The 22,735-nt window shown below is 30.0% G+C and overlaps 2 protein-coding genes across 5 annotated transcripts in view; one reads left to right on the top strand and one right to left on the bottom strand.

Annotated features, from left to right (window-relative positions):
- The first annotated feature begins 3,409 nt into the window (after nt 1-3,409).
- LOC143243201 (uncharacterized) lies at nt 3,410-20,976 on the top strand. Of its 3 annotated transcripts, XM_076487006.1 has the most exons (7): nt 3,411-3,481; nt 8,396-8,478; nt 10,760-10,837; nt 14,830-14,875; nt 18,859-18,954; nt 20,055-20,127; nt 20,800-20,976. In XM_076487006.1, exons 5-7 carry the CDS (start codon nt 18,872-18,874, stop codon nt 20,974-20,976), a joined length of 333 nt encoding a protein of 110 aa, XP_076343121.1. In that variant the 5' UTR covers nt 3,411-3,481; nt 8,396-8,478; nt 10,760-10,837; nt 14,830-14,875; nt 18,859-18,871. The 3 variants fall into 3 exon arrangements, with proteins under 3 accessions (XP_076343122.1, XP_076343121.1, XP_076343120.1); XM_076487007.1 differs by lacking the exon at nt 18,859-18,954 and having other exon boundaries at nt 3,410-3,481; nt 20,800-20,930; XM_076487005.1 differs by lacking the exons at nt 3,411-3,481; nt 14,830-14,875 and adding an exon at nt 6,663-6,680.
- Nucleotides 13,862-22,735, bottom strand: part of LOC143243198 (histone-lysine N-methyltransferase SETMAR-like) — a 57,842-nt gene continuing 48,968 nt past the window's right edge. The window contains exon 5 of one of the 2 annotated variants that reach the window (XR_013024172.1): nt 13,862-14,441. The gene's annotated coding sequence lies outside the window, so the exon portion shown is untranslated. Of the gene's footprint in view, nt 14,442-20,737; nt 22,406-22,735 lie in introns of those variants that run through there. The other variant, XR_013024171.1, reaches the window with a different exon arrangement.

The raw sequence follows: 22,735 nt of genomic DNA, 5'->3' as shown, positions 1-22,735 counted from the left end.
AATCACTTTCCTACAACAACAAATAATGGAGCCACCTGCTGTCAAAAGTCAAAGCTATTTGTTTCTTAGAATTTACATACTTTCAGGGACTTTTAGCACTTTTTTTGCTTCAGGTTGCATAGTTTTAGGTGTGTAACCTCTCTATCTCTATTTTTCAGCATACAATTAACCTCTGCTTGTTCCATGACTGGCCCAGTTTTCCCATGTTTTGCTGCTATATTACTCACTAGCAGTGAAGTTCAGCCAGCAGTTTTCAAACTTGTTCATTTTTAAATTTGTTCAGATGTAATATATGTGCTCTCATAGTCCTGGTTACAAATCCCTCCCTTCACTAACCACCAATCCCCCACCCTGGGGCCACACATCACAGTTTGAACACCATGGTTCTTGCTTCCTGTTATTGGTTATCCATTCTTTCTTTCACAATCAATGGCTGTGTGCTCCTTAGAAATATAAAATCTATCTGAAATGTGCTTTCAGATGAGTAGATGTTAGCTTTGTGCTGCATGTTTGCTGCCTCATTGTACATTAATATAGGCTACATAGATTTTGGGCTTTGTTGTTCATTCGTGTATTTGTCTTACATACATGCCCACACCTTGTGTGTGTCAGAGGTAAATTTTGTAACTTACAATGTTTAAAATTGGATTTTGATACCTATAATGGACAGAGCACAGATAACTCATTTTATAACAACCTCATTATCATATGCTGAATCTACAAGAATGAATTTGCCTTGACATCTGTGAGTGTAAAGCAAACAATTGTCTTGCAGTTAACTGTATCTAAAACACTGGTCTTTGTAAAGACTTCTATAAAAACTCAGAAATATAAGTGAGGTATGAAGAAAAGTACCTGTTTTTATAACACCACTGTTTATAAATGTATCAATAATGATAAACAGAAAACTTACTCTGTGTACATGGCATTTATGTCACCATATGTACTTCATAAAGGTTTTATGAAGAAGGTATTCAGTACTGTTTATGTATTATCAAATATTGGAAGTATAGTTGTAACATGCTTTGATAGAAGATCATACATTTAATTCATATATTGACTGATTTAGCCACATCCATCTAACATGCTTTGATGAAAATCATACATTTATTCTTATATTGACTGATTTAGCCACATCCATCTAACATGCTTTCATAGAAGATCATACATTTAATTCTTATATTGACTGATTTAGCCACATCCATCTAACATGCTTTGATAGAAGATCATACATTTAATTCTTATATTGACTGATTTAGCCACATCCATCTAACATGCTTTGATAGAAGATCATACATTTAATTCTTATATTACTGGTTAGCCACATCCATCTAACATGCTTTCATAGAAGATCATACATTTAATTCTTATATTGACTTGATTTAGCCACATCCATCTAACATGCTTTCATAGAAGATCATACATTTAATTCTTATATTGACTGATTTAGCCATCCATCTAACATGCTTTGATAGAAGATCATACATTTAATTCTTATATTGACTGATTAGCCACATCCATCTAACATGCTTTGATAGAAGATCATACATTTAATTCTTATATTGACTGATTTAGCCACATCCATCTAACATGCTTTGATAGAAGATCATACATTTAATTCTTATACTGACTGATTTAGCCACATCCATCTAACATGCTTTGATAGAAGATCATACATTTAATTCATATATTGACTGATTGTATCCATCTAACATGCTTTCATAGAAGATCATACATTAATTCTTATATTGACTGATTTAGCCACATCCATCTAACATGCTTTGATAGAAGATCATACATTTAATTCTTATACTGACTGATTTAGCCACATCCATCTAACATGCTTTGATAGAAGATCACACATTTAATTCTTATATTGACTGATTTAGCCACATCCATCTAACATGCTTTCATAGAAGATCATACATTTAATTCTTATACTGACTGATTTAGTCACATCCATCTAACATGCTTTGATAGAAGATCATACATTTAATTCTTATATTGACTGATTTAGCCACATCCATCTAACATGCTTTGATAGAAGATCATACATTTAATTCTTATATTGACTGATTTAGCCACATCCATCTAACATGCTTTGATAGAAGATCATACATTTAATTCTTATATTGACTGATTTAGCCACATCCATCTAACATGCTTTGATAGAAGATCATACATTTAATTCTTATATTGACTGATTTAGCCACATCCATCTAACATGCTTTGATAGAAGATCATACAATAAATTCTTATATTGACTGATTTAGCCACATCCATCTAACATGCTTTGATAGAAGATCATACATTTAATTCATATATTGACTGATTTAGCCACATCCATCTAGTTTGTTTTGATATAAATCAAACATTTAATTCTTATATTGACTGATTGCCACATCCATCTAACATGCTTTGATAGAAGATCATACATTTAATTCATATATTGACTGATTGTACATCCATCTAACATGCTTATATACATTGTTTGTAATCTTTATTGTTTTGACTCCCCCATAAATTAATGGGAACATTACATATAGCACAGTGAATAAGAGTTTATTATTGACACCCTTATATATTATGAGTTTGTTTTATAAATAAATCATTGTTTGTAATTGTATTTGATGATGAGTAATATGATGTCTTTTCCTACAATTTATGACTATTGTATAAATAAATAAAATTAACTTTAGTAAAACTATTCTTATAGCAGTTTTCAAACAGAGAAATGCTACAACTAAGTAACTTACTAAGTAATCACATAGACAATTTATAATAGACAGGGTAACTTTGTTTCACAATTTATGGAGGAGAAAGAATGGAATAAACTAGTACTTTCTAGGCATGTGATCATTAATGCAGTGGATGTCAATGTTACACGTTGTAGCGTGAATCAGTTTGGCATTGTTAAATAAAATTTGATTGGCTGTATAATAGTTCTGGTTACTTACCATAAAGTAATATCTTTTTTTATGAAAGGGTAGAGTTTTATGGGGTTTTTTTCCACACTTTATTTTGTCCAATATTTAATAAAACTCATAAAACTACTTTAATTTAAAGAGTGTGGGATTAATCTGTGAACTTGATTGTGCTCATCACGAATGCTTAAGGAAGATGTGTAGCTGCTTATAATCATCTACAAGAACTAATGTAGTGTGTTATAAAGAATAGCATGATTATAAAATGAATCATTTTGACTGATTAAAAAGTACAATAAACAGTAAATGAATTTTATGAATGAACTATGCATGTATTGTTATAAGAAATTGAAAAAAGACCATGGAAAATTAAGAATATGAGTTCTGTATGTTAGTTTGAATTTAAGTGCTTTATATGTTGAACATAATGTGGGATGGCATAATAAAATAGTGTGTATATACATGTATTTTTGTACATTTGTCAGGTTGTTAACCTAGTCCTAAATGATCTGTTAGGGAACAAAGACTTTGCATATGGAATTCTAGATGCGTTGTGGGTAAGTTGAATATGTTTTTGATTATAGATTGAATCCAAATTGTAAAGTTTCTGGTGTAGTACAGTACTTCTTCTTACATGTATAACTATTTTCATTCAGTGCTGCCTTCTGTGTGCAGAAATGTTTGTCATGCCATAATCCTTGAACTTCCATGTGGCTCAACTGTGTCTGGCATGTTAGTTGTCATGTAAACTCCCAATAGGAGTGTGACACACCCTCCTGACTCCCTTTACAATGAACTGTTACTTCTTATTAGACAGTGATTGAGTGCAGATGTTTTTCAGTTGTTAACTCTTTTCCTTCAAGTATTAATTCCATTTCTTTTGTGAAGTAATGATTAACTTGATTTGCTACAGTTAATTGTTTCTGTAGTCGTTTGCAGAGATAATTTACCTTTGTTTATTAATTTTGTTTTCTCTTTTTTGAATTCTTCATGGTTTAATATGACTTCTTAAGTTTGTTTTACAATTTCTGAAATTATTATTGTTGCTTTGAGCACCATTACTGTTTTCAGGTCTGAGTGTCTCAACTGAGGGTTTCCTAGTTTTAAACTGTTGGGAGATTGGTTGTTATAAGAGGTGTCTTTTTTCTCCTAACAGTGTTTGTTTTTTTTCTGCAATGCAAAACGCCACACTGGTACGTCCCTTCACACCATCATTTGAGTGTTGGACTGTTGTATGTGTGGGTGGTTGTGGATTTGCTCTTTTGCTTCTTTTAGTAGATTGGTTAGGCATGTGTATAATACTGTTCTACTAACCTTGAGATAAAGATGGTGGGGATCCTCCTCCAATCACAAGTCAGAAGTAGTAATCCTGATGCTGCTTGGGTTTGGACTGGAGTTGATGAGCCACTTGCCTTAGCGACTCAACACATTTTGAGCACATTCCTCACATATCTGATTGTAGATGGTTCTTGTCTAGTCTTTCTTCATGGGGACTGAGATTCCAGTGTATTGTTGTTTGGATTCAAACTCACTTAGTGTTTCTTTCTTTCTTTCCCATTTGATTGTGCTCTTCTCACTTTCCACCCATATATGTGACACCTGTTTCCACACTTTGCATAGTGTATACCTGGTACAGAAGTGGTGTGGTTTCCCATGTGTGTTCCTTGTTGGGATCACACTTATGGTGTCTGTCATATGCTTTTGAAGGATACTTATTTCTATCATTGTCACTGGACTCTCTGCCTATTCTAGTTACACATTTTAGTGGAAGTAATGCATGGGTACAACATTGGGTGTAGAATATACCTGTAACAGAAGTTGTGTGGTCTCCTACATAGGATCTTCTACTTTGAGGATCTCCTGTTTTTTTTGCATGTTCTTCAGAAGCTTATGATGGATGCTTCTTTTTTTTTGTACTTGTATCAGTCAAGAAAAATTACTTGTTGAGTGTGAGATTCTAGTTGTATATGTGAGAAGAATATATTGAAAATATATATCCTATAGATACTTGATTGTGTGGTTTGTGAAAGTTGAAGACTTGTGGCATGCAAAGAATTTTGCATATAGAGGGTAGCACTGAACCATATTGCTATATTTGAGAGAGGAGATAAATACCTATCGCAAATATATTTTCATTACAGGAAATGTATAACTTGGAAGAAATAGTTTATTGCAGATTTGTTTACCTAACTCTAAAACCAGTTATGAATTAATGTCACATTACTCAAACCTTCTGAATTTTTCTTGTTGCTTAAATTGAGTACTGTTACATCATAATGTCTCAAATTAATGCAAGTATGTTTGTAAAAGTGAAGTTAGATTGACTTTTGGTTTAAGTCATAATGGACAATTTCTAAAGTGAGTTTCACAGCTTGTAATAACAGATATAGAGAAGAAATAAATTGTCTTATTGAATGGCATTCTGAAGTTATTGAATCTGTCTTGTGGACTTTGATGAAAAGGAGAATTATTTAATCCTTTAGCTACTGGCTCGATACGACTTCACCTTCAAATTTGCACATGTTAAGTATTTGAACTATAACTTTTGTTATTGCATGTATCTTCACAAAATGTGGTAGACTTTTACTAAATATTACAAGTATTTTGTATACAAAAAATCAAACTTTTAATGAAATATCTTTACTAAAGATTTGCTTGTGAAAATAGGGTGCAAAGTGATTTCATGTTATGACTGAAAAACTACTCTTCATTGCCAAAATCTCAAATCTTTTGCATAATCTCTTAAAACCTCCTAAATACATCTCAAACGTGATGTCATTGTGTTTGTTGCCTTACATTCAAAATTTTATTGAACTACTATTTTATGAATTTAGGTCAATAAATTTGGAATCACATTGTAGATTATAATTCAAACTTTAATACTATGTACATATACATAAGTTAATTTCTTAATTTAAAGGTTAAATATTTAAAGAATCTGAATATAGATTTCAGTGAGTCGTGTAGTATTTTGAATGCAGCATTGGTTAAAATCAGATGACTGTGATCCCAAAATACTAAGTCTATAGTTTCATACTAATTAGAAACTCAAATTATTAATATTATCAGGCTAGAATGAAAATGAGAACCTTATATCTTTTATTTTGCTGAGATACGACTTGCATACTGAATCAAACCTAGTGGCTTCTTTCACCATATGGTTCGTTATGTACACTTACTTCAAAATGATATGTGAATAACCAATCAGAAGTTTAGAATATCCTCCAGAGTAGTTTACTCAGCTCTTTTAATCTGTAAAAAAAGCTGCCACATTCTTTCAAACCAAAATTTCAAGAAGATAGGTTGTGTCTTTAGTCTGATTGAAATTTCATATTTTACTAAATCTAAATAAATTTTAGGTACTAAGCTTAATAAATTACAGTTAAATTCTATGGTATCAGTTTAGTTATTTATGATGTTTTGGTAATTTAACTGTATATATATATATATATATATATGTATGTGTGTGTGTGTGTGTGTGTGTGTGTGTAAAACCTGAAAAAATTTTGTTTGATATCCTTCATATGCAAAATTTTAAAAGACTTAGAGCAGCAACTGAGTACAAAATTGTAGCAAGAAGAGATAATTGTTTGCTTTACTTCTTTATTTTTTTATCATTCAATATTTAAGAAAATAAGCTCCATAACTTATTTCTAAATAGTAATTAGTTATGAGTATAATGTACAATAATTGAAATGTGACTGTATTATAAAATATTAGTCCACTAAAATGCAGCCAAGACAGGAAAGACTAAAGGTCAGTTTTATATTACTGTCTTTTTGTGTTATAATATGTAGTCATTCTAGCATGAAAAACTTCATTTACATTTATTTCCAAAGTTTTATGATGGTTGCGAGGTTGGTCAAATGACAGATCACACATAATTAGAGTAGAAAATAACATAAAACAAAGTCTCGCTGAAAATAAGTGTTTGAAAGTACTTAGGAGGTTTTAGAGATTGTGAAAATAATATCTGAGATTTTTAAACAAAGAATAATTTTTTTTAATCATAACATGAAATCAGTTTGCACTCAGATTCACAAAGAATCTTTAATAAAAATTAAAAAATCTGATATCTTTGTACACAAAATATTTGTAATCTTTACCAAATTTTGTGAAGATACATGCTGCATCAAAAGTTATAGTGCAAATACTTAATGTGTGCAGTTGTATAGATGAACTTGTATATCACACTGAACCCATAGCAAAATGGTTAACCTGATGTGAATAATAATATTCAGTGGTAAGGTTTCTGCTTTTTAAGTTAGATGCGTGTTTTATACTAAGTAAGTATTAGTGCTATGTAGAGATACACTCTAGATATTTATGTTAGGATATGTATACGTATTTTTTTTTGTTGTTGTGTGTGGTGGGAAGAAACTTGCTCGGTATGTAACTTTTCATTTGTATGCTTTCTAATATACTGAGATTCTCTTTTTTTATTTTCTGCAAAAAAATGTTATGTGAGTGATTTTTAATAGTTACTGTTGATATCTTTCCTTGCATGTGTAGGACCACCAGCCTGTCTACATATAAATAAAGATTAATACTTGATAGTCAAGTAAAATAAAATCAGTAGGAAAAACTGCATTAAAAACAAACCCAAATAAAAATAAAAAATGCTGCAGTTTATCTTGCTTACACTCAAGTGTTAGTACCTTATTATTATTATTACATTTTCTTTACTTTGGAGAGCAGTCACCTTCCCACAACAGTTTGCAGGTAGTAAAGGATGATACAGATGTGAGACATTATGGGCTTGAGTACTCACATCTTGCTCTCCTAATTTTTATTTATTTTGATTATTTTATTATTATTTATTTATGTATTTCTTTTTGTGAAACTCACAGTTGAGTTTGAAACTGACAATTCATTTATCCCCATCACAGTGTGGGTCCTACTTTTTCAGTCACCTCTGAAACCTATGATACATTTTATATCCTATGTCTGTACCATAGGGATTCTTCTGATTTGTTCAGTTTTTTATTTTTGTTTATTAGAAAATATATACTTACACACACACACACACTGGAATAAAAATATTTTATCAGATGTTTGTCAATGGTTGGTATTAAGTGTTATTAACTATTGTCAGCTGTAATTTCATATCCTATTAAATGAAATCTCAAAAATGAAACATAACCACCTTGTCATATATTTATATTACAGTACTTTTGATAATATAGTATATATGTAATCCCCCAAAAGAACAGTGAATTAACAATGAGTGTTTTGTGATGAGAAATTCACTTGAATTTCACTTCTCAAAACTCTTTTTTTAACCTAAAGAAGGTTAAGGCTTAAGAAGGTTGAAATGTTGTTCTCTACTTTATTTTAATAAAAGTTTTAATACCCATACCAGCCATCTTAAGATAAATTTTAACAATGAGTGTGCTTATCTAACAGTTTAACTTCTATGGTTTTTTACATGAACAAAATTTGTTATTTATCATATACATTTATTTTCTCAGATGGAGATGCTGGAGGTTCCTTGATTTATTCTTTGCTGATGTTAGCATTAGAAAACAATTGTCCAGTCCAGCTGCTTAGACAGGTATGTAACTGTGAACATTATAAAAAAAACCAGCTTTATGAATTGGGTTAATTTATACTTTAGATGGTATTTCTCTGTGTAGCTGTGTGTTGACAGCTAGGCCAAGAGAATTCTTCTTGATCAGTATTTAACTCATTAATGTTATTGTACAAATTGTAGATTTATTATGGGCAAAATATTGAACAGTGGTAGATGAAAACAAATTATTTGCAGTATTTTAAGGTTGTTTTTGTGTGCAAAATAAATAAGAAATTAGGTATGAAATTTAAAATATGAACATGGTCACTTTTGATTAAAAGGATTTTATTTTAAATTTAAATAGTCAAAGTAAAATCATATATTGTCATAATTTATATTTCATTTTTAATTATACTGAATTTTAGGATTTTGATCTTTTGAATAAAATTTAAATATTTTGCTACTAAGAAGAGGACTAAACTATATATTGTCATCTTTTGAAATTTTAGGATTTTGATCTTTGAATAAAAAAAATTTTAAAATTTAAATATTTTACTACTAAGAAGAGAATTAGACTATATACTATCATAATTTATATTTCATTTTTAATTATATACTGAATTTTACGATTTTGATATTTGAATAAAAATTTTAAATAATTTGCTACTAAGAAGAGAATTAATTTTATTTAAACATAATAAAATGGTGACAATGGTATTACTCTTTCTTATTCTAAGTAACTCCTATATTTGAAATATGCTTAATATAAATTAATTTAGTACATAAAGACAACATTATATTTTGTTTTTAAACTTTTGAAAATAAACATTTTCATTCTGAAATATATAAAATAAAAATAACGTTTTCTTCAGGTATTACACTTAATTCATCACAATATTAAATATAAATGTGAAGCCTATTTGATTTACTAATTGTCATTGAGTTATAGAAAATCCTATATGAATATAGCTTCTCTTTAGTTAGTAAAATACAAATCAAAATACTACATATAAGTTCATCATTTAATTAAAATTGTTTGAAAAGTGTAATTTTACTAATTCCTCCTTTTTGTATATTCTGGTTTGTAATCATTTTATTGTTCACTTTTGGATTGTATATTTTTTCTACATTGTTTATGTTCTCTTGTTTTCATTTAACACCAAGGATCAAACTTATGAGCAATGCATTTATGGAAAATACATTCTTTATGCACATAAATTAATAATAGTAACATGAAATGAATGTTCTTATTTTATGAAATTTACGTGCAAGAATGGTCATAGAACATATTGAATAATAATAACAAAGAATGTGGTAATTAAATTATGATAAAAGAGTCATGCATAACTCTGATTTTTGTAAGTCCTGTTTATAACTGTTTGAAATGTGCACAACAGATATCATGGATTAATGTTATAACAGGATTATTTCCACACATTCTTGGAAGGTCAGTGACATTGGAGTCAGTTATTGTTGTAACTAGAGAAAGGGGTTTGGTAGAAAATACAAATTTTACTAATTGTAATCATAGTAATGGTAGATCTTAAAAACAGCTTAACTTCTGTACCAACAGATGCTTTGAAATATTAATAGTAAAATATTTATTTCATCCTCAAAATTTAAACCAGACAGAGTGATACTTCTAGAACTTAAGAACATTTATGTGATGAACAGTTCATATTGTTTCTGTAATTAGTGTATATATTTTGAAGACAATCATAAAAACCTGTTGGTTTAATTGATTCTCAGGTTTTTAAGGCAAAAATGAAATTCAGAGTTATCAATCAAGTTAAAAACTTATTTTAATAAAACAACTTCTGTGTCATATTCTTATTGGAAAGTTCAAAGTTGAGCCATAGCACTGCCAATGGTGAGCTAGTTTGTGTTAATAATCTTTGTTTGTGTAATATTATACAACAAGTTTTTATAGTTGTTGAAATAACTTTTCATGTAATCAGTTTAAGTACAAGGTATTTATAATTTTGTTCATAAACTTGTGGGTCATCAGAAAGAAAAATTGTTGTTTAGAATGCTCTTTTACCAGGTTAATAATGACTACATCATGTTGTTGTTCCTTCCAATTTAAAAGTTGATAAGTTAAGAAAAATTCAAGCATAAATTACAAGTAGTCAAATTATAATCTTAACTGTGTGTGTTTATGGATTTTGACATTTGGGTCAGTTTTGAGTTGTTTAGATTAAAATAATATTGAAACATCCAATACTTTAGTATCAAATAAATAAATTTTGCTTTTACTCAGGTGCTCTGATTTGTATAATTTGTTATTAAATTTTTTTTAATTTGGATATAATTTTTACTACAGACTATGGTGTGTGCAAATCAGATCAAAACAGGCTTTATCTGCATTCTTTGACATTGGCAAGGAAACCTCGAGTATAATGTAAGAATTCTTTTTGTAGTAGTATTAAAATTAGTGTTGATATGCAAGGTAGATTTTTAATTACTATACACAGGTATTTTATTGCAAATTCAATGTAGCTATAAGATGTTGCTTGTAGTATTACATCTCAGATTTTAGAGAAGTATTATTACTGTAAGTAATTACTCACAACAACTCGTTCCATAACTCAATGATCCTGTTAGAAAAATGAAATTACCTTAAATGTAATTCATTTGGTCCATTCCAAGACCTAATCTGTTGTCCTTTTAAGTTATCATCAGAGTATAGCTCAACAAAATAAGATGAAAGATCTTACCCTGCCCCTATAAAGTAATCCTTCCATCCCTGGAATAATCCTAGTTGAACACATTTCATTAAGTCAGTATCTTGGATAACAAGACCAAAATTGTTCACTTGGAATGCCAAGTGAGACTTAACATAAGGAGGTATCTTTTTTAAATCGTTTAATTGTGATGTTTTAAAATACATCATAAATTATATTCGCTATATTTATAGCAACAAAGAAGTACTTTTTTGAATGGCTTGTGTGAATTGTTTTCTACCATGTAAAGACCTTTTTTCTTTATTCATGCTTTGAGCTAGTTTCCATCTTTATTGAATGTGTGATCTAACTTAAGTCAAATGAATTATCCTGTACTTACTGTATTTAAATATCATTTAACAAACATTTGTTCAACTTACCATTTTACTTAGTTCATTCTGTAATACCTCAGAATCTTCAATACAGTTAGATGTACCCAAAGATTAATTTCACCAACAAATTAAGATAAATTGCTAATTATACACTTAAAAGATAACTCAAGCATTAATCCCTGAAGTACTTCTAGAAACTAAAACAGCACCAGTTGGTATAGAAAATCTGAACCACTCCAATAAATTTTCTCTCTGTTACATTCTATATGATTCCATTAAATGTGTAAAATTAAAATCTTCCATGATTATTGAATCAGTTTTCTTATCAGTAACAATTTTGATCTCATCATATAATATACCATATGTATTCAACATCGTGACCAGTGTTTTATATTTTCAATCCTAACAGGTTACAGTTCATGTCAGAAAAACACATTCATTCCTTTTAGTAATTGTCCCTATTACAACATCACATCCTAATGCAGCTGGCTGCCTCCATACTGCCTCTCAATTTGGCACTTGGATGTTAAGAGTTAAGATGTGTCCAGTTTTTTTTTGTTTTTTTTATTGCTTGCATGAAACCTTTCAACATCAATTTTATTTGATACTGAATGATAAGAGTTATCAGTTTAGGCAGGGAACTGTGAAGCCACACATGTGGCTGCTCATTCAATGTATTGTTGTTAGCCCAGTAAATCATTAACTTATTCGTTTTCAAATAGATCTGTTTGTTGTAGGTCTATTATTAGTGGTTTTGAGTAGACATTTTCGGTGTGTTCACTCACTGATGATATACATACATATATATCATAAAAAATAATAATTTTTTCTACATTGTATCAAATAAATCAACCTGTATCATGAACCTGTGTTTAGACCTAATATATGTCTGATGGTTTGTAAAAGGAACTCAATAGGCCTTTTCTTAAAATAGTCTTTGTCTGATTATTTTGGTACAGTTTGATAAAACACACTGATATCACTGCAGCAATCACCCCTTGTCAGCAGCTAGTTCAACCTTATCTTGAGAAAATGCAATCAGACAAGCCCATGACTCTTCTTCTGGGTGGTGATGTCCAAACCATGATGAAAATTGTGCTCATGTATCTTAGGATGGCTGGTTCGGGTGTTAAAACTTTTATTAAAATAAAGTAGAGAACAACGTTTAAACCTTCTTAGGTCATGTTAATAAATGTTTTAATATCCACAGGGGCTGCCTTGAGATACATTTTTACTTCAAGTAAGTTTCTTGTCATCACAAAAAACTGCTCAATCTTGTTGTGAAACCAGATATATAGAAAACATTGAATACAAAGCTCAAATTGGATTGATATAAATTGCAGGAAGATGATCTCTTGGCTTATAATAAAATCAGCATTAGGTTTTCTTCAACAAGGCTTCTTTCTTAACTAGAACTAAGTGACAAGCACAAAAATGGTGTTCAGAATACAGTATAGAACAGAATTACTAGCAATGGCCAAGACGTTGTTGAAAAAGTGCTAATTATAATAAACTGTAGTAAGAGACAATATCTGCTTTTTCCCAGCAAGTCTTGCTGTTGTAAAGTGTTACATTTCTTAAAGGAAATTGAATAGGATTCTCAACTCCTTTGTTGAATTTGACAGAGTTAAAATAAACACTGATGAAATCACAAAACAGTTTACTCAGTTTCTTCACAATGAGTTCATGGCTAATTTCAGTACATTTAGTGATTTCAACTTGGAGAATAAAAGAGCAGATGCATTTTTGGAAAAGCACTTTATAAAGTATCCAAATTTGTAGAGTGTGATGGAAGATTCTTTCTGTCTTGTCACATGGACAAACTAGTTTGGAGACTGGAATCTCAGTGAACTCCAAGGTGAGAATGTCCTAAGCAAAAGGATACACACAACACAAAAACTAGTTTGTGATGCTAATAAGCATGCTGTAAGTCTAGATCATTCTGCAAATTATTATATTTGTGAAAGGGGTGAGAAAAGCATTTGGAAACAGAAAAGTTACAATTTAAACAAAAGTAAAAATTGGTAGAAAAGTGAGAAAACCTAGATTAACTGAAAAAAGAGAAAAACGATTGTACTTTGACATACAAACCCAAGAAGTCTCAAGTGATGAAAAATGTGAAACCTGCAGCAGTAGAGATGAAACTGAATCTATTCTGAAAGGTCATTAAGAGAAAAACCATGATTGGATCAAGTCAAAGAAGAAATGGAAATGTGACACAGACTGGGACATTGATCTTTTTGTGCATAGAATATTTATGTCAGTGAAAATTATTCCAAACATTTGTGAAATTGAAAACATGGCTTGGACAGTTGATGTTTTATTGATACATATAATATATTTTATTAAATAATTAGAAATACACCAAAATAGTTTCTGAATACTATCTTTATTTATTTTGCAAATTAAGCTCTTAACATTAATACTGTGTACTCATTTGTCAATTTAAAGCACAATTATAATCATATTGTTAAAATGGTAACCTTCATGACAGTGTGAATTCTGCTTTCCTGGCCCTTGAAACCCAAAAGAAAGTCTTTATAAAGTTCTGGAATTTGTTCTGCCAAGTTTTATCCATTGATAAAACTCATAATTCTTCATCCTCTGTTGTTTCCATTCTTATCCCTTCTCTTCTTTCTTATATTTGTCTAAGGCAATGTCAAACCTTTTAGGCAAAGTTACTGTCAAAAGGATTTATCACCCTCTCCCAAGATTTTATTTTCATCTGTTTCTCATATCCCGTAGCACTGGGGGATTTGGTCATCATTCTGTCCCATGTTTCTAGACCTTCCTGAGTTTATAGTGATGAGTTTTCTCACTTCTCAATGTTCTTTTTGTTTGAAACTTTGGATGACCAAGATTGATGTTTCTTCATATTCCCATTTTTGCAGCATCCATATTTTGTTGTTAGTTGAGTTAAGAAAGTTGAAAATGACAGCAGGTAGAGTTACTAGTTTTGTCACAAATATAAATGGGAAGTAATTATAAATATCTGAAAATAAGTTGTCTAATAAAAAATTTATAATTACTGTTATAAGGTAAAAACCTGTCAAGTAATATAGAATTGAGAAAAATAAAGACAGCTGTATGTTTCACAAGTATTTGCAAAAAAAACAAACAAAAAAAACTTGTCTTTGCTTTTGTCAATTCTGTAATTATGGAGTTTCTCCAAACATTAATAGTTTCAGTTCTTAATCATATATTAAGTGATATGTTACTTCTTTACACATGTATACAAAATTTGACTTGTCATAGATTTTTGTATTAGCTATGGAAACATTTATTTAGTTATAGGCAGGTTATTAATTAACTATTGTGTTTTCTTTCTTTGAACATAGGGTGTATTCATTCATCTGTAAATCTGTTACTTTTGGTGGTTACAAGGTGTGTATAAATTTGATATATAATGTTTAGTAATTATTTGTATACTCTAGTTCTTACTAACAGATAAATAATTGTTTGAATTTATAATATTTAATATTTGTAATGAAAGACAAGGGGTATATATACTTTCACACTAACAACAAACTAATTTGCTATAAAAATTACATCAAGGTGCAGGAACATAAATTTAGCCAAAACCAGTTTATCAAATGTAAAGTGTGTAAGACAGAAAACATGTGAGCAGTGATACATCTGAATTTCAGTTTGTATTGAACAAACAACTGTGGGTAGTTTGCTACAAGACTGTTACAAGTATATATTTGGTGCATTAACATGTCTTAAGAAGCTCTGTTATGTTTTAAATAACAATATAATTTCTAAGTTCTTGTTAGCTTACTGCCTTAAGGAAGTTTAACTGTTTTATTATAATTGCACAAAGTTGTTTTTTTAGTAAAGGATTTCAGTTTTTGTCATAAGCATTTGATAGCATGACAAGTGGTGAATATCAGTACGTAGATATAATATACTTTAAACTTGATGTTATTTCTTGAAACTTTGTAATAGAAAAAAAATAGTTGAAAAATCATTTGTTTTTCTTTAATTCATTCATAAAATCTAAATGGAAAATTGAAAAATGTGGCCATAAGAAAGAAAGAAACATATCAGGAATTTAAAATTTACTGAAAATACTATATCTTTCTTTTCTCAAAATTAAGTTTTGTCAACTCTTAGTTTAGTTCAGCAACACTTTCACAATTAGCTTTTTTTCTCTGTTCAGAAGTCTGAAACAATATATGATACTAGGATGTATTTTATTAGAATAAGATATTTATGTTTGTTTATATACTAAGAAATAAAATTTTGATCACTTAAAATATTATTAGAAATAAAAATGAATCATGAAGCAAGGTGCTTAAGTTTAACTCTTTCAACCTGGCTATTGTTTACTATGGATGATGGAGAGTTTGTTATACCAGTTACTATGGCATGAAAACTTAGCCAATAATCTATATCTTAATAGTATGTAAGTTTTAAGTTCTAATTCTGTAAGGAAATATGTTTTGAAATATCCTGAATTCCCTAGTGTTACACAGTAACATATTTTCTCTTTTTTATGTAAAAGTCTATGGTTGGTCGTGGCTTAGTGGTTTGTGTAACACCAGTTAATGGCAGTTACAAAACAATGTTTCTCCAGACTTTGGGAACATAGTTGCACTCTAAGAATCATGGTCTCTACTTGGTCTTATATCAATAGACCATTAGTAGATACTGTGTATTAGCTGTCTTCTGTCATGTAAAAGTTAGGGACAGATAGTTTAGATAACCTCTGTTTAGCTTTCAAAAATATATGAAATAAAAATAAAATGAATAAGCAATGTCTATTAAAACCCTTTTTACAACTTTTAGTTAAAAGGTAGGAAACCAGTTGAGTCTTAATAAAAGTTGTGTTTTCAGATTTTTAAAAAAAATGTCACCATTCTAGCTACTTGAGTTTTAGAGATCATAGTCATTAATAAATGTATATGTATGTATCTTGTTGTACATAGTTAATTCTCTTGACTCAGTTGCAGTATTCATGCTGACATGTAGTTTACAGATTTAATACCATTCTTATCATGTTGGCCAGTTGTTAATGAATTCACTAGTTACATCCTGTTATCACAAAATCTGCTCCATACCTTTGCTTTGTAGGTTTATTACAAGAGTATCAGTTGAAAAGAATAACCTGAAACTTTGCTGTTGACCAGCTGCTTTCCTCTTTATCTGTCAGTTTCAAAATTAGGGACATATATATTTGCTGTGCTTGAAAATGTTTAAGACTGGAACAACAATTTTTAATCTCCTCATCAAGACTTGAATTCTAAGTTTGATCTCAGTTTTTTGCAAATGTTAAATGCTTTTCTGACTTTTGTCCTATAGGTAATATAGTTTAATTTTTTTGTTGGAACAAATGTTAAACAGCTTTTATTAAATTCAGGTACTCCAATTTATAAATTGTACTCCTTTCCAGGCCAATTCAATTGAACAAAATTAAAATAAGGTAGCTGCTGTAGGATTTTAAAAATCATACCCTTAACTGTATGTAAGAAAAATTAATTGTTAGTTTTTACATACAAATGTTATCAGTGTTTGTTATTATTACCTGTTGTAACGTTTGTTATCAGTCACCTGTTGTAACATTTGTTATCAGTCACCTGTTGTAACGTTTGTTATTAGTGACCTGTTGTAACGTTTGTTACACCTGTTTGTTTATTATTAGTTACCTGCTGTAACGTTTGTTATCAGTCACCTGTTGTAACATTTGTTATTAGTGACCTGTTGTAACGTTTGTTATTAGTCACCTGTTGTAACCTTTGTTATTAGTCACCTGTTGTAACGTTTGTTATCAGTCACCTGTTGTAACATTTGTTATCAGTCACCTGTTGTAACATTTGTTATTAGTCACCTGTTGTAACGTTTATTATTAGTCACCTGTTGTAACATTTGTTATTAGTCACCTGTTGTAACATTTGTTATTAGTCACCTGTTGTAACATTTGTTATTAGTCACCTGTTGTAACTAGATAATTTTAAAAATAATTATTATGTTGTGTAAATACTATTTATGTATTAATAATATTGAATAATTTTATAGTTGTTTCTGTTACAACTATCAGACAAAAGAGCTTACCACAAGTTTTGGAGAATCACTCATCTTCTGTGTAAAGACAATGTGATATTAACTACAATATTAATGATATTTGTGGTTAATTGTTTTCTGGGAAGGTTGTAGGCTCACAAGTAATATGATGGATAAATAGTTTAGAAAAATGTATTAAAAGGGTACATGTGGTTCATGGACACTTAGTAATTAGAGGATTAAAAATTATCATTTTTCTTAAATTATCCTTTCATTTATTTCACCTCATGGATAGGCCATTTGGCATAGTTTGTATTAAGATATGACAAACAGTGCAACAATATGATAATTTTGAGCTTTCTTAATATATCTTCACAATGCCTGGCAAAATTTTGTTAAAGATTACAAATAATTTGCAAACCGAAAATAATATTATTTTAATTAAAGGTTCTTTATTTTTGTATTCTAGTTATTTGCACTCAGATTTTGAATATTTTGAGTGTTATCATCAACATATTGTGCAATGAAATATTTAAAATTAAAAGTAGAAAAAATATACATACATTTTAACTTTTCATCAAAGGATGTTATATTCTTAATAGTAAGTTTTTACTTTGTCACAAAATTTAATATTTTGATGTTTTAGAATCCAAAGAAATTTATTTCTCTTTCCTTCCAGTGTCTCCTAAGTAGCTTGAACAAAGACTCTGTAAACAGAACAATTAATCTAGCTTCTCTCTGTGTACTTGCTATATCTAACTCACAGCTAGAAAATCTAACAGTTAAAACTTTGTGAAATTGTTCATCAAACTGAATTTTAAGATTTCTCCTTTAAGGGTTGTTTTTTAAATAAAGAAATTAAAACATAGATAATATAAAACTTTGGACTAGAATGTAAACTGTGATACTAACTTCATTGATAATAAGATTGCTTTATTAATTTTGGAATGTTAGAACATAAATTTTTATGATGTGCACAGTATAAGGGTGCCTGTAATTATAAGGTTAATGTGTTTTAATATATTTATATTTAAGTTACACAAATTTCTGTAAAACTTTGTGCTTCTGTTATGTAACAAAGAGAGGTTTGCGTTGGAGGCAGAAGATGTGATTTCTCATGACAGGTTAAGTCAGCTAAGTTTTAATATGCAGACACTAGTCTTTGTTAAGATAACATTAAATTTGTCAATAAAACCCTTAAAATGTTCAAGAACATATGCAGTGTGTACCACGTTTCACATTTACAATTCTATCAGCTTATGTTTTCATATGTGGTATAATTTGCTTTTAGGGGTGGGTGTATATATGCATAAATTTACACACACTACTATTTATATTTATAAGCAACACATTATTTTTAATAGGTTCAAAAACCATATGATTCAGATCTGTGGGTTGATTTTAACCTGGATGGTCAGAGTTTATCACTTTAGTGTGCAGACCTTAATTGGGATGAAGATGTGAGTTTTTTTGTGTAAAGTATTAATTTTTAGTGTGAATTTCTTTAGTTTAATATAACAATCATGCAGTTTTACTAAGTGCATTATAAGTGTAAATGTGTGAATTCCTTTGTTATAAATATCTATTTGGATCTATGAATTTAATTTTGAATAAAAATCACACCAGCCAACTTGTTTTTATTTTCACTTTCTAAAGTCTAAAAGGTTTTGGTGTACTTATTACAAACTGCTTGGACATTCTGAGTTTAAATTTCCTCTCAAGTGATTCAACAACACATTTGGAAAAGGGAAAACAAATATTGAGAGCTTTTTTCAGTCATGTATACTTTTGTCACCCTATGATCTATTGAAGACTGCACTTGTTTTAATAAGTTCTAAATTGTTCAAGCATTTTTGTAGGTTTGTTCACTCATGTAGTTTTACATGTCAATGAATGCTTATTCTCAGTTATACAATGAGAATAACAACTACCCCATATTTCTTGAAAAGTTTAAATAAAAATTCTCAACTCCAGATTATGGAGCTTTTATTAAAGAAAGCCTCTAAAAACATCAACCCCTTCATATTTAACCATTAACAGTTTCTTGTTGTTTTTATTTGGTTGCTATTATTATTTTAAAAGATGCAATATTTGTACTTATCTTTGATCCTTTCTTTATAATATCTTCTCTTAAAAATATTGAATCTGTGTATGTATTATGTTTATTGTACCTATCATTATATTGTTACACTTAATAATGTTTATTTTTAAGTTAATCAGAATATTGTGATCCAACTGTTTCAGGTTTTAATGTTGGTGTTGGAGTTTTAAGGCAATACTGTAATGAAAGATGTATTTTGATATTACTGTGTTTTTAATATTTATTATAAAATTTTATTTCTGCTTGTTGAATCAGATGCAAAAACTTGATTTGTTTTGAAGCTGTTGACTAAATGTCCAGTATATCTTTGTTTTTTATAGAAACTAGAACATAAACTATTTATATATATATCTTTATGACTCATAACACACATTTGTCATGTATTGTAAAACTTATTACATTGTTGATGTACCCATGAAATAAAATATCTCTAATATTAAAATTAATCTTTTATATTAGGTGTCTAACTCTCAGAGCTTATGGGAAACTATCATGTTGGAGAAAAACAATGTTGTTTGCTGTAGAACTGCTTGTAAGTGTATCCTTTCAATATTAATTATATTAAAATTTTCCTAATGCTCAAAACTCCTTATGAACAACCACATTTAGGTTAACACATGTATCTAGTATTTTTACCTAAATATAATTTATATGTAAATTTGTATGCTCATTTAATAGGACCAATGCATTCCCAAGTGAGAACACAAGTTAAAATAGTTACTAAATTTGCTTTGAGCACAACATGACAGTTACTGAGAGAATACTTGCTATCATACACAAAACTGCTATTTCGCTCACATTTCAGTCTATCAGATTTACATGCCACTAGCCTTATGCTAAATCCTATCTAAAGTTGTGTGTTTAATGTGGACTATGAAGGTGCATGATGACATCATGAAACAATAGTTCTCCAACAAAAGGAGGGCAACACAACATACATGTGCAGTAAATTCCCCTATATGCTTGCACTCGTGATAACTTCATTCATTTCCTCAGCAGACCTGTTAAAACTTTTTTGAGTTGAATTGGATGAGATTTTTATTTCTTTATGAAACATTGATTTGCTTTTTTTTGGTTGTTGTTGTTGTTACAAAACTTTAATTTTTGTCCTGAATTTTCAAGGAATAATTACTTCAAATATGTCTTGTATGGGCGATGTGTTATGCACACAAGTTTTATTTATACTTTGTTTATCATGGAATAGGTTACTACCATTGTACAGCATTTTGTGGGGAAGCTTGTTTATTGTGGAGGAGGTTGCTACCATTGTACAGCATTTTGTGGAATCCATCATGCATCATATTGCTTTCATTCTCTTCAACCTGTGTGTTGTGATCATCATGTTCTTTGCTCAATGATTATAATCCTTGTGATTATTTAATGCTTTCTACCTCACCTGACAGTAGGGTTCATGCTGATTCCTCTTTTGAATAGCTTTGCATATGTTCCCACATGCCTTGACCTTCACACTTCCATGTCCTAACTTACAACTGTTTGTTCTTTCCCTTTTTTAGATTATCTGTTTTTGAGATCTGTATCTGCTTAGAGAGTGAACCCTTCTCCTCTGTTTAGCTCTTTAGTTCCCAGTTTTTGCAATTTCTTTTTCTGCACCCTTCTATGGTATTTTTCCTTTCTATACTTTGTCTGAGGTACTTCATTGTGCTTCAGAATGATTTTTAGAGATTTATTCCCCTCTTTTGACCATGATGACCTGTACCCTGTTTGATTCATGATGATGAGAAAACCCACTTGTAGAGAAAAATATATATGTTAAAATGGCTGGTATGGGTTGAGAAAATTCTATGTAGAGGAGCGAACAACATAGAGTTTTCTCAACCCATACCAGCCATTTTTACATATATATTGTACCCTACTTACTTAGTTCTACTGTTGAGACCTGTTCGGTCAGGATACACTCCTTACCATTGCATGACTACCTACTTCTTATCCTTTTTTTGACCTGATGTTTTTAGTGGTGTTCTTAATTATCTGGAGTCCATGGGCCAAAGCAGCTTGGCATCAGCCTTATTTACTTTCTCTGATTTCTCATCTTTCACAGCCTTGCTGTTCCTTGACAGGCTCAGTCTATTCTAATATATTTGTTTCACCTCTAAAACTTTCCCCTTCTTCCTGTCCTCCCACTACTCAGTGTCAGATTTGTTGCATTTCTTGTCAGCAACTATCCTGTTTGGTCATGCCCAATAGACACACATCTGTTTGTCACTCTTCTGCACTTACATGTTAATTCTACAAGTTCTCATCCACCTTCTTTCTTTCCACTTCATTTTTTCTCTTCTCATTTTATTTTCTACTCCTTCAGACCCACAATCTATCTTTGTTTTCAAGGATGTGATAAAAGATCTTGTGGCCAAAGATACTGTCAAGGAAGTATAAAACTTTTTTTGGTTTTACTTTTGTCTCATTGTGCTCCTTAAGAAGACCATGGGCTGGTGTCCAGTAACACCTATTGTCCTTCAACTGATCTTTGGCTGTTCCATAATTTTAGATAGAAGATTTCTTTTCTCTCCATTGGCCATTTTCACCTGAACTGTGGATGACCACATCCTGATTGCTCCATCCTCTAGACATTTGATACAGTTTGTTCATCACAATTGTGTTTTTTTTTCAATTTTATGCTCTTCCCTTCAGCACAATTCTTGCTCCTCATATGATAAATTGAATGAGGAAGACCCTCACATGCAACCTTTACAGCATGGAACTGAGATTCCATTTCTACATTGAAGAGTAGCTCCTCTTAATCCATTTCCAGCTGGGGTAACACAGTGAAAAGATCTGTATTCAACCTTCACCTATCACATAAAGAATATACACTAAAATACTTCATTTTAGTTTTCTACCTCAACTTTTGTTATTAACAACACCAGTATCACATACCATATTCTACAAAAATAGAAAGCCTAACCACAATGTTTTGCATAGAATATTCTTAGCCAACTACAACTTTGATCTCAGTATTATGAGCTATTAGGGGATTATTACCATTACTACTGAAGAGAGTATGATTGCTTGCATTTTTATAGGTGTTGAACTTTAAATTTATTACATAACAACCAACTACAGTGCAGTTCATTTTCATATAATTATTTCCAAAACTTTAGACTGTAAAAATATTATAATTA

Source organism: Tachypleus tridentatus, unplaced genomic scaffold (genome assembly GCF_004210375.1).
Source record: "Tachypleus tridentatus isolate NWPU-2018 unplaced genomic scaffold, ASM421037v1 Hic_cluster_2, whole genome shotgun sequence".
Classification (NCBI taxonomy): domain Eukaryota; kingdom Metazoa; phylum Arthropoda; class Merostomata; order Xiphosura; family Limulidae; genus Tachypleus; species Tachypleus tridentatus.
The sequence above is the reverse complement of the archived record's forward strand: the minus strand, read 5'-3'. Positions and strand labels throughout refer to the sequence as shown.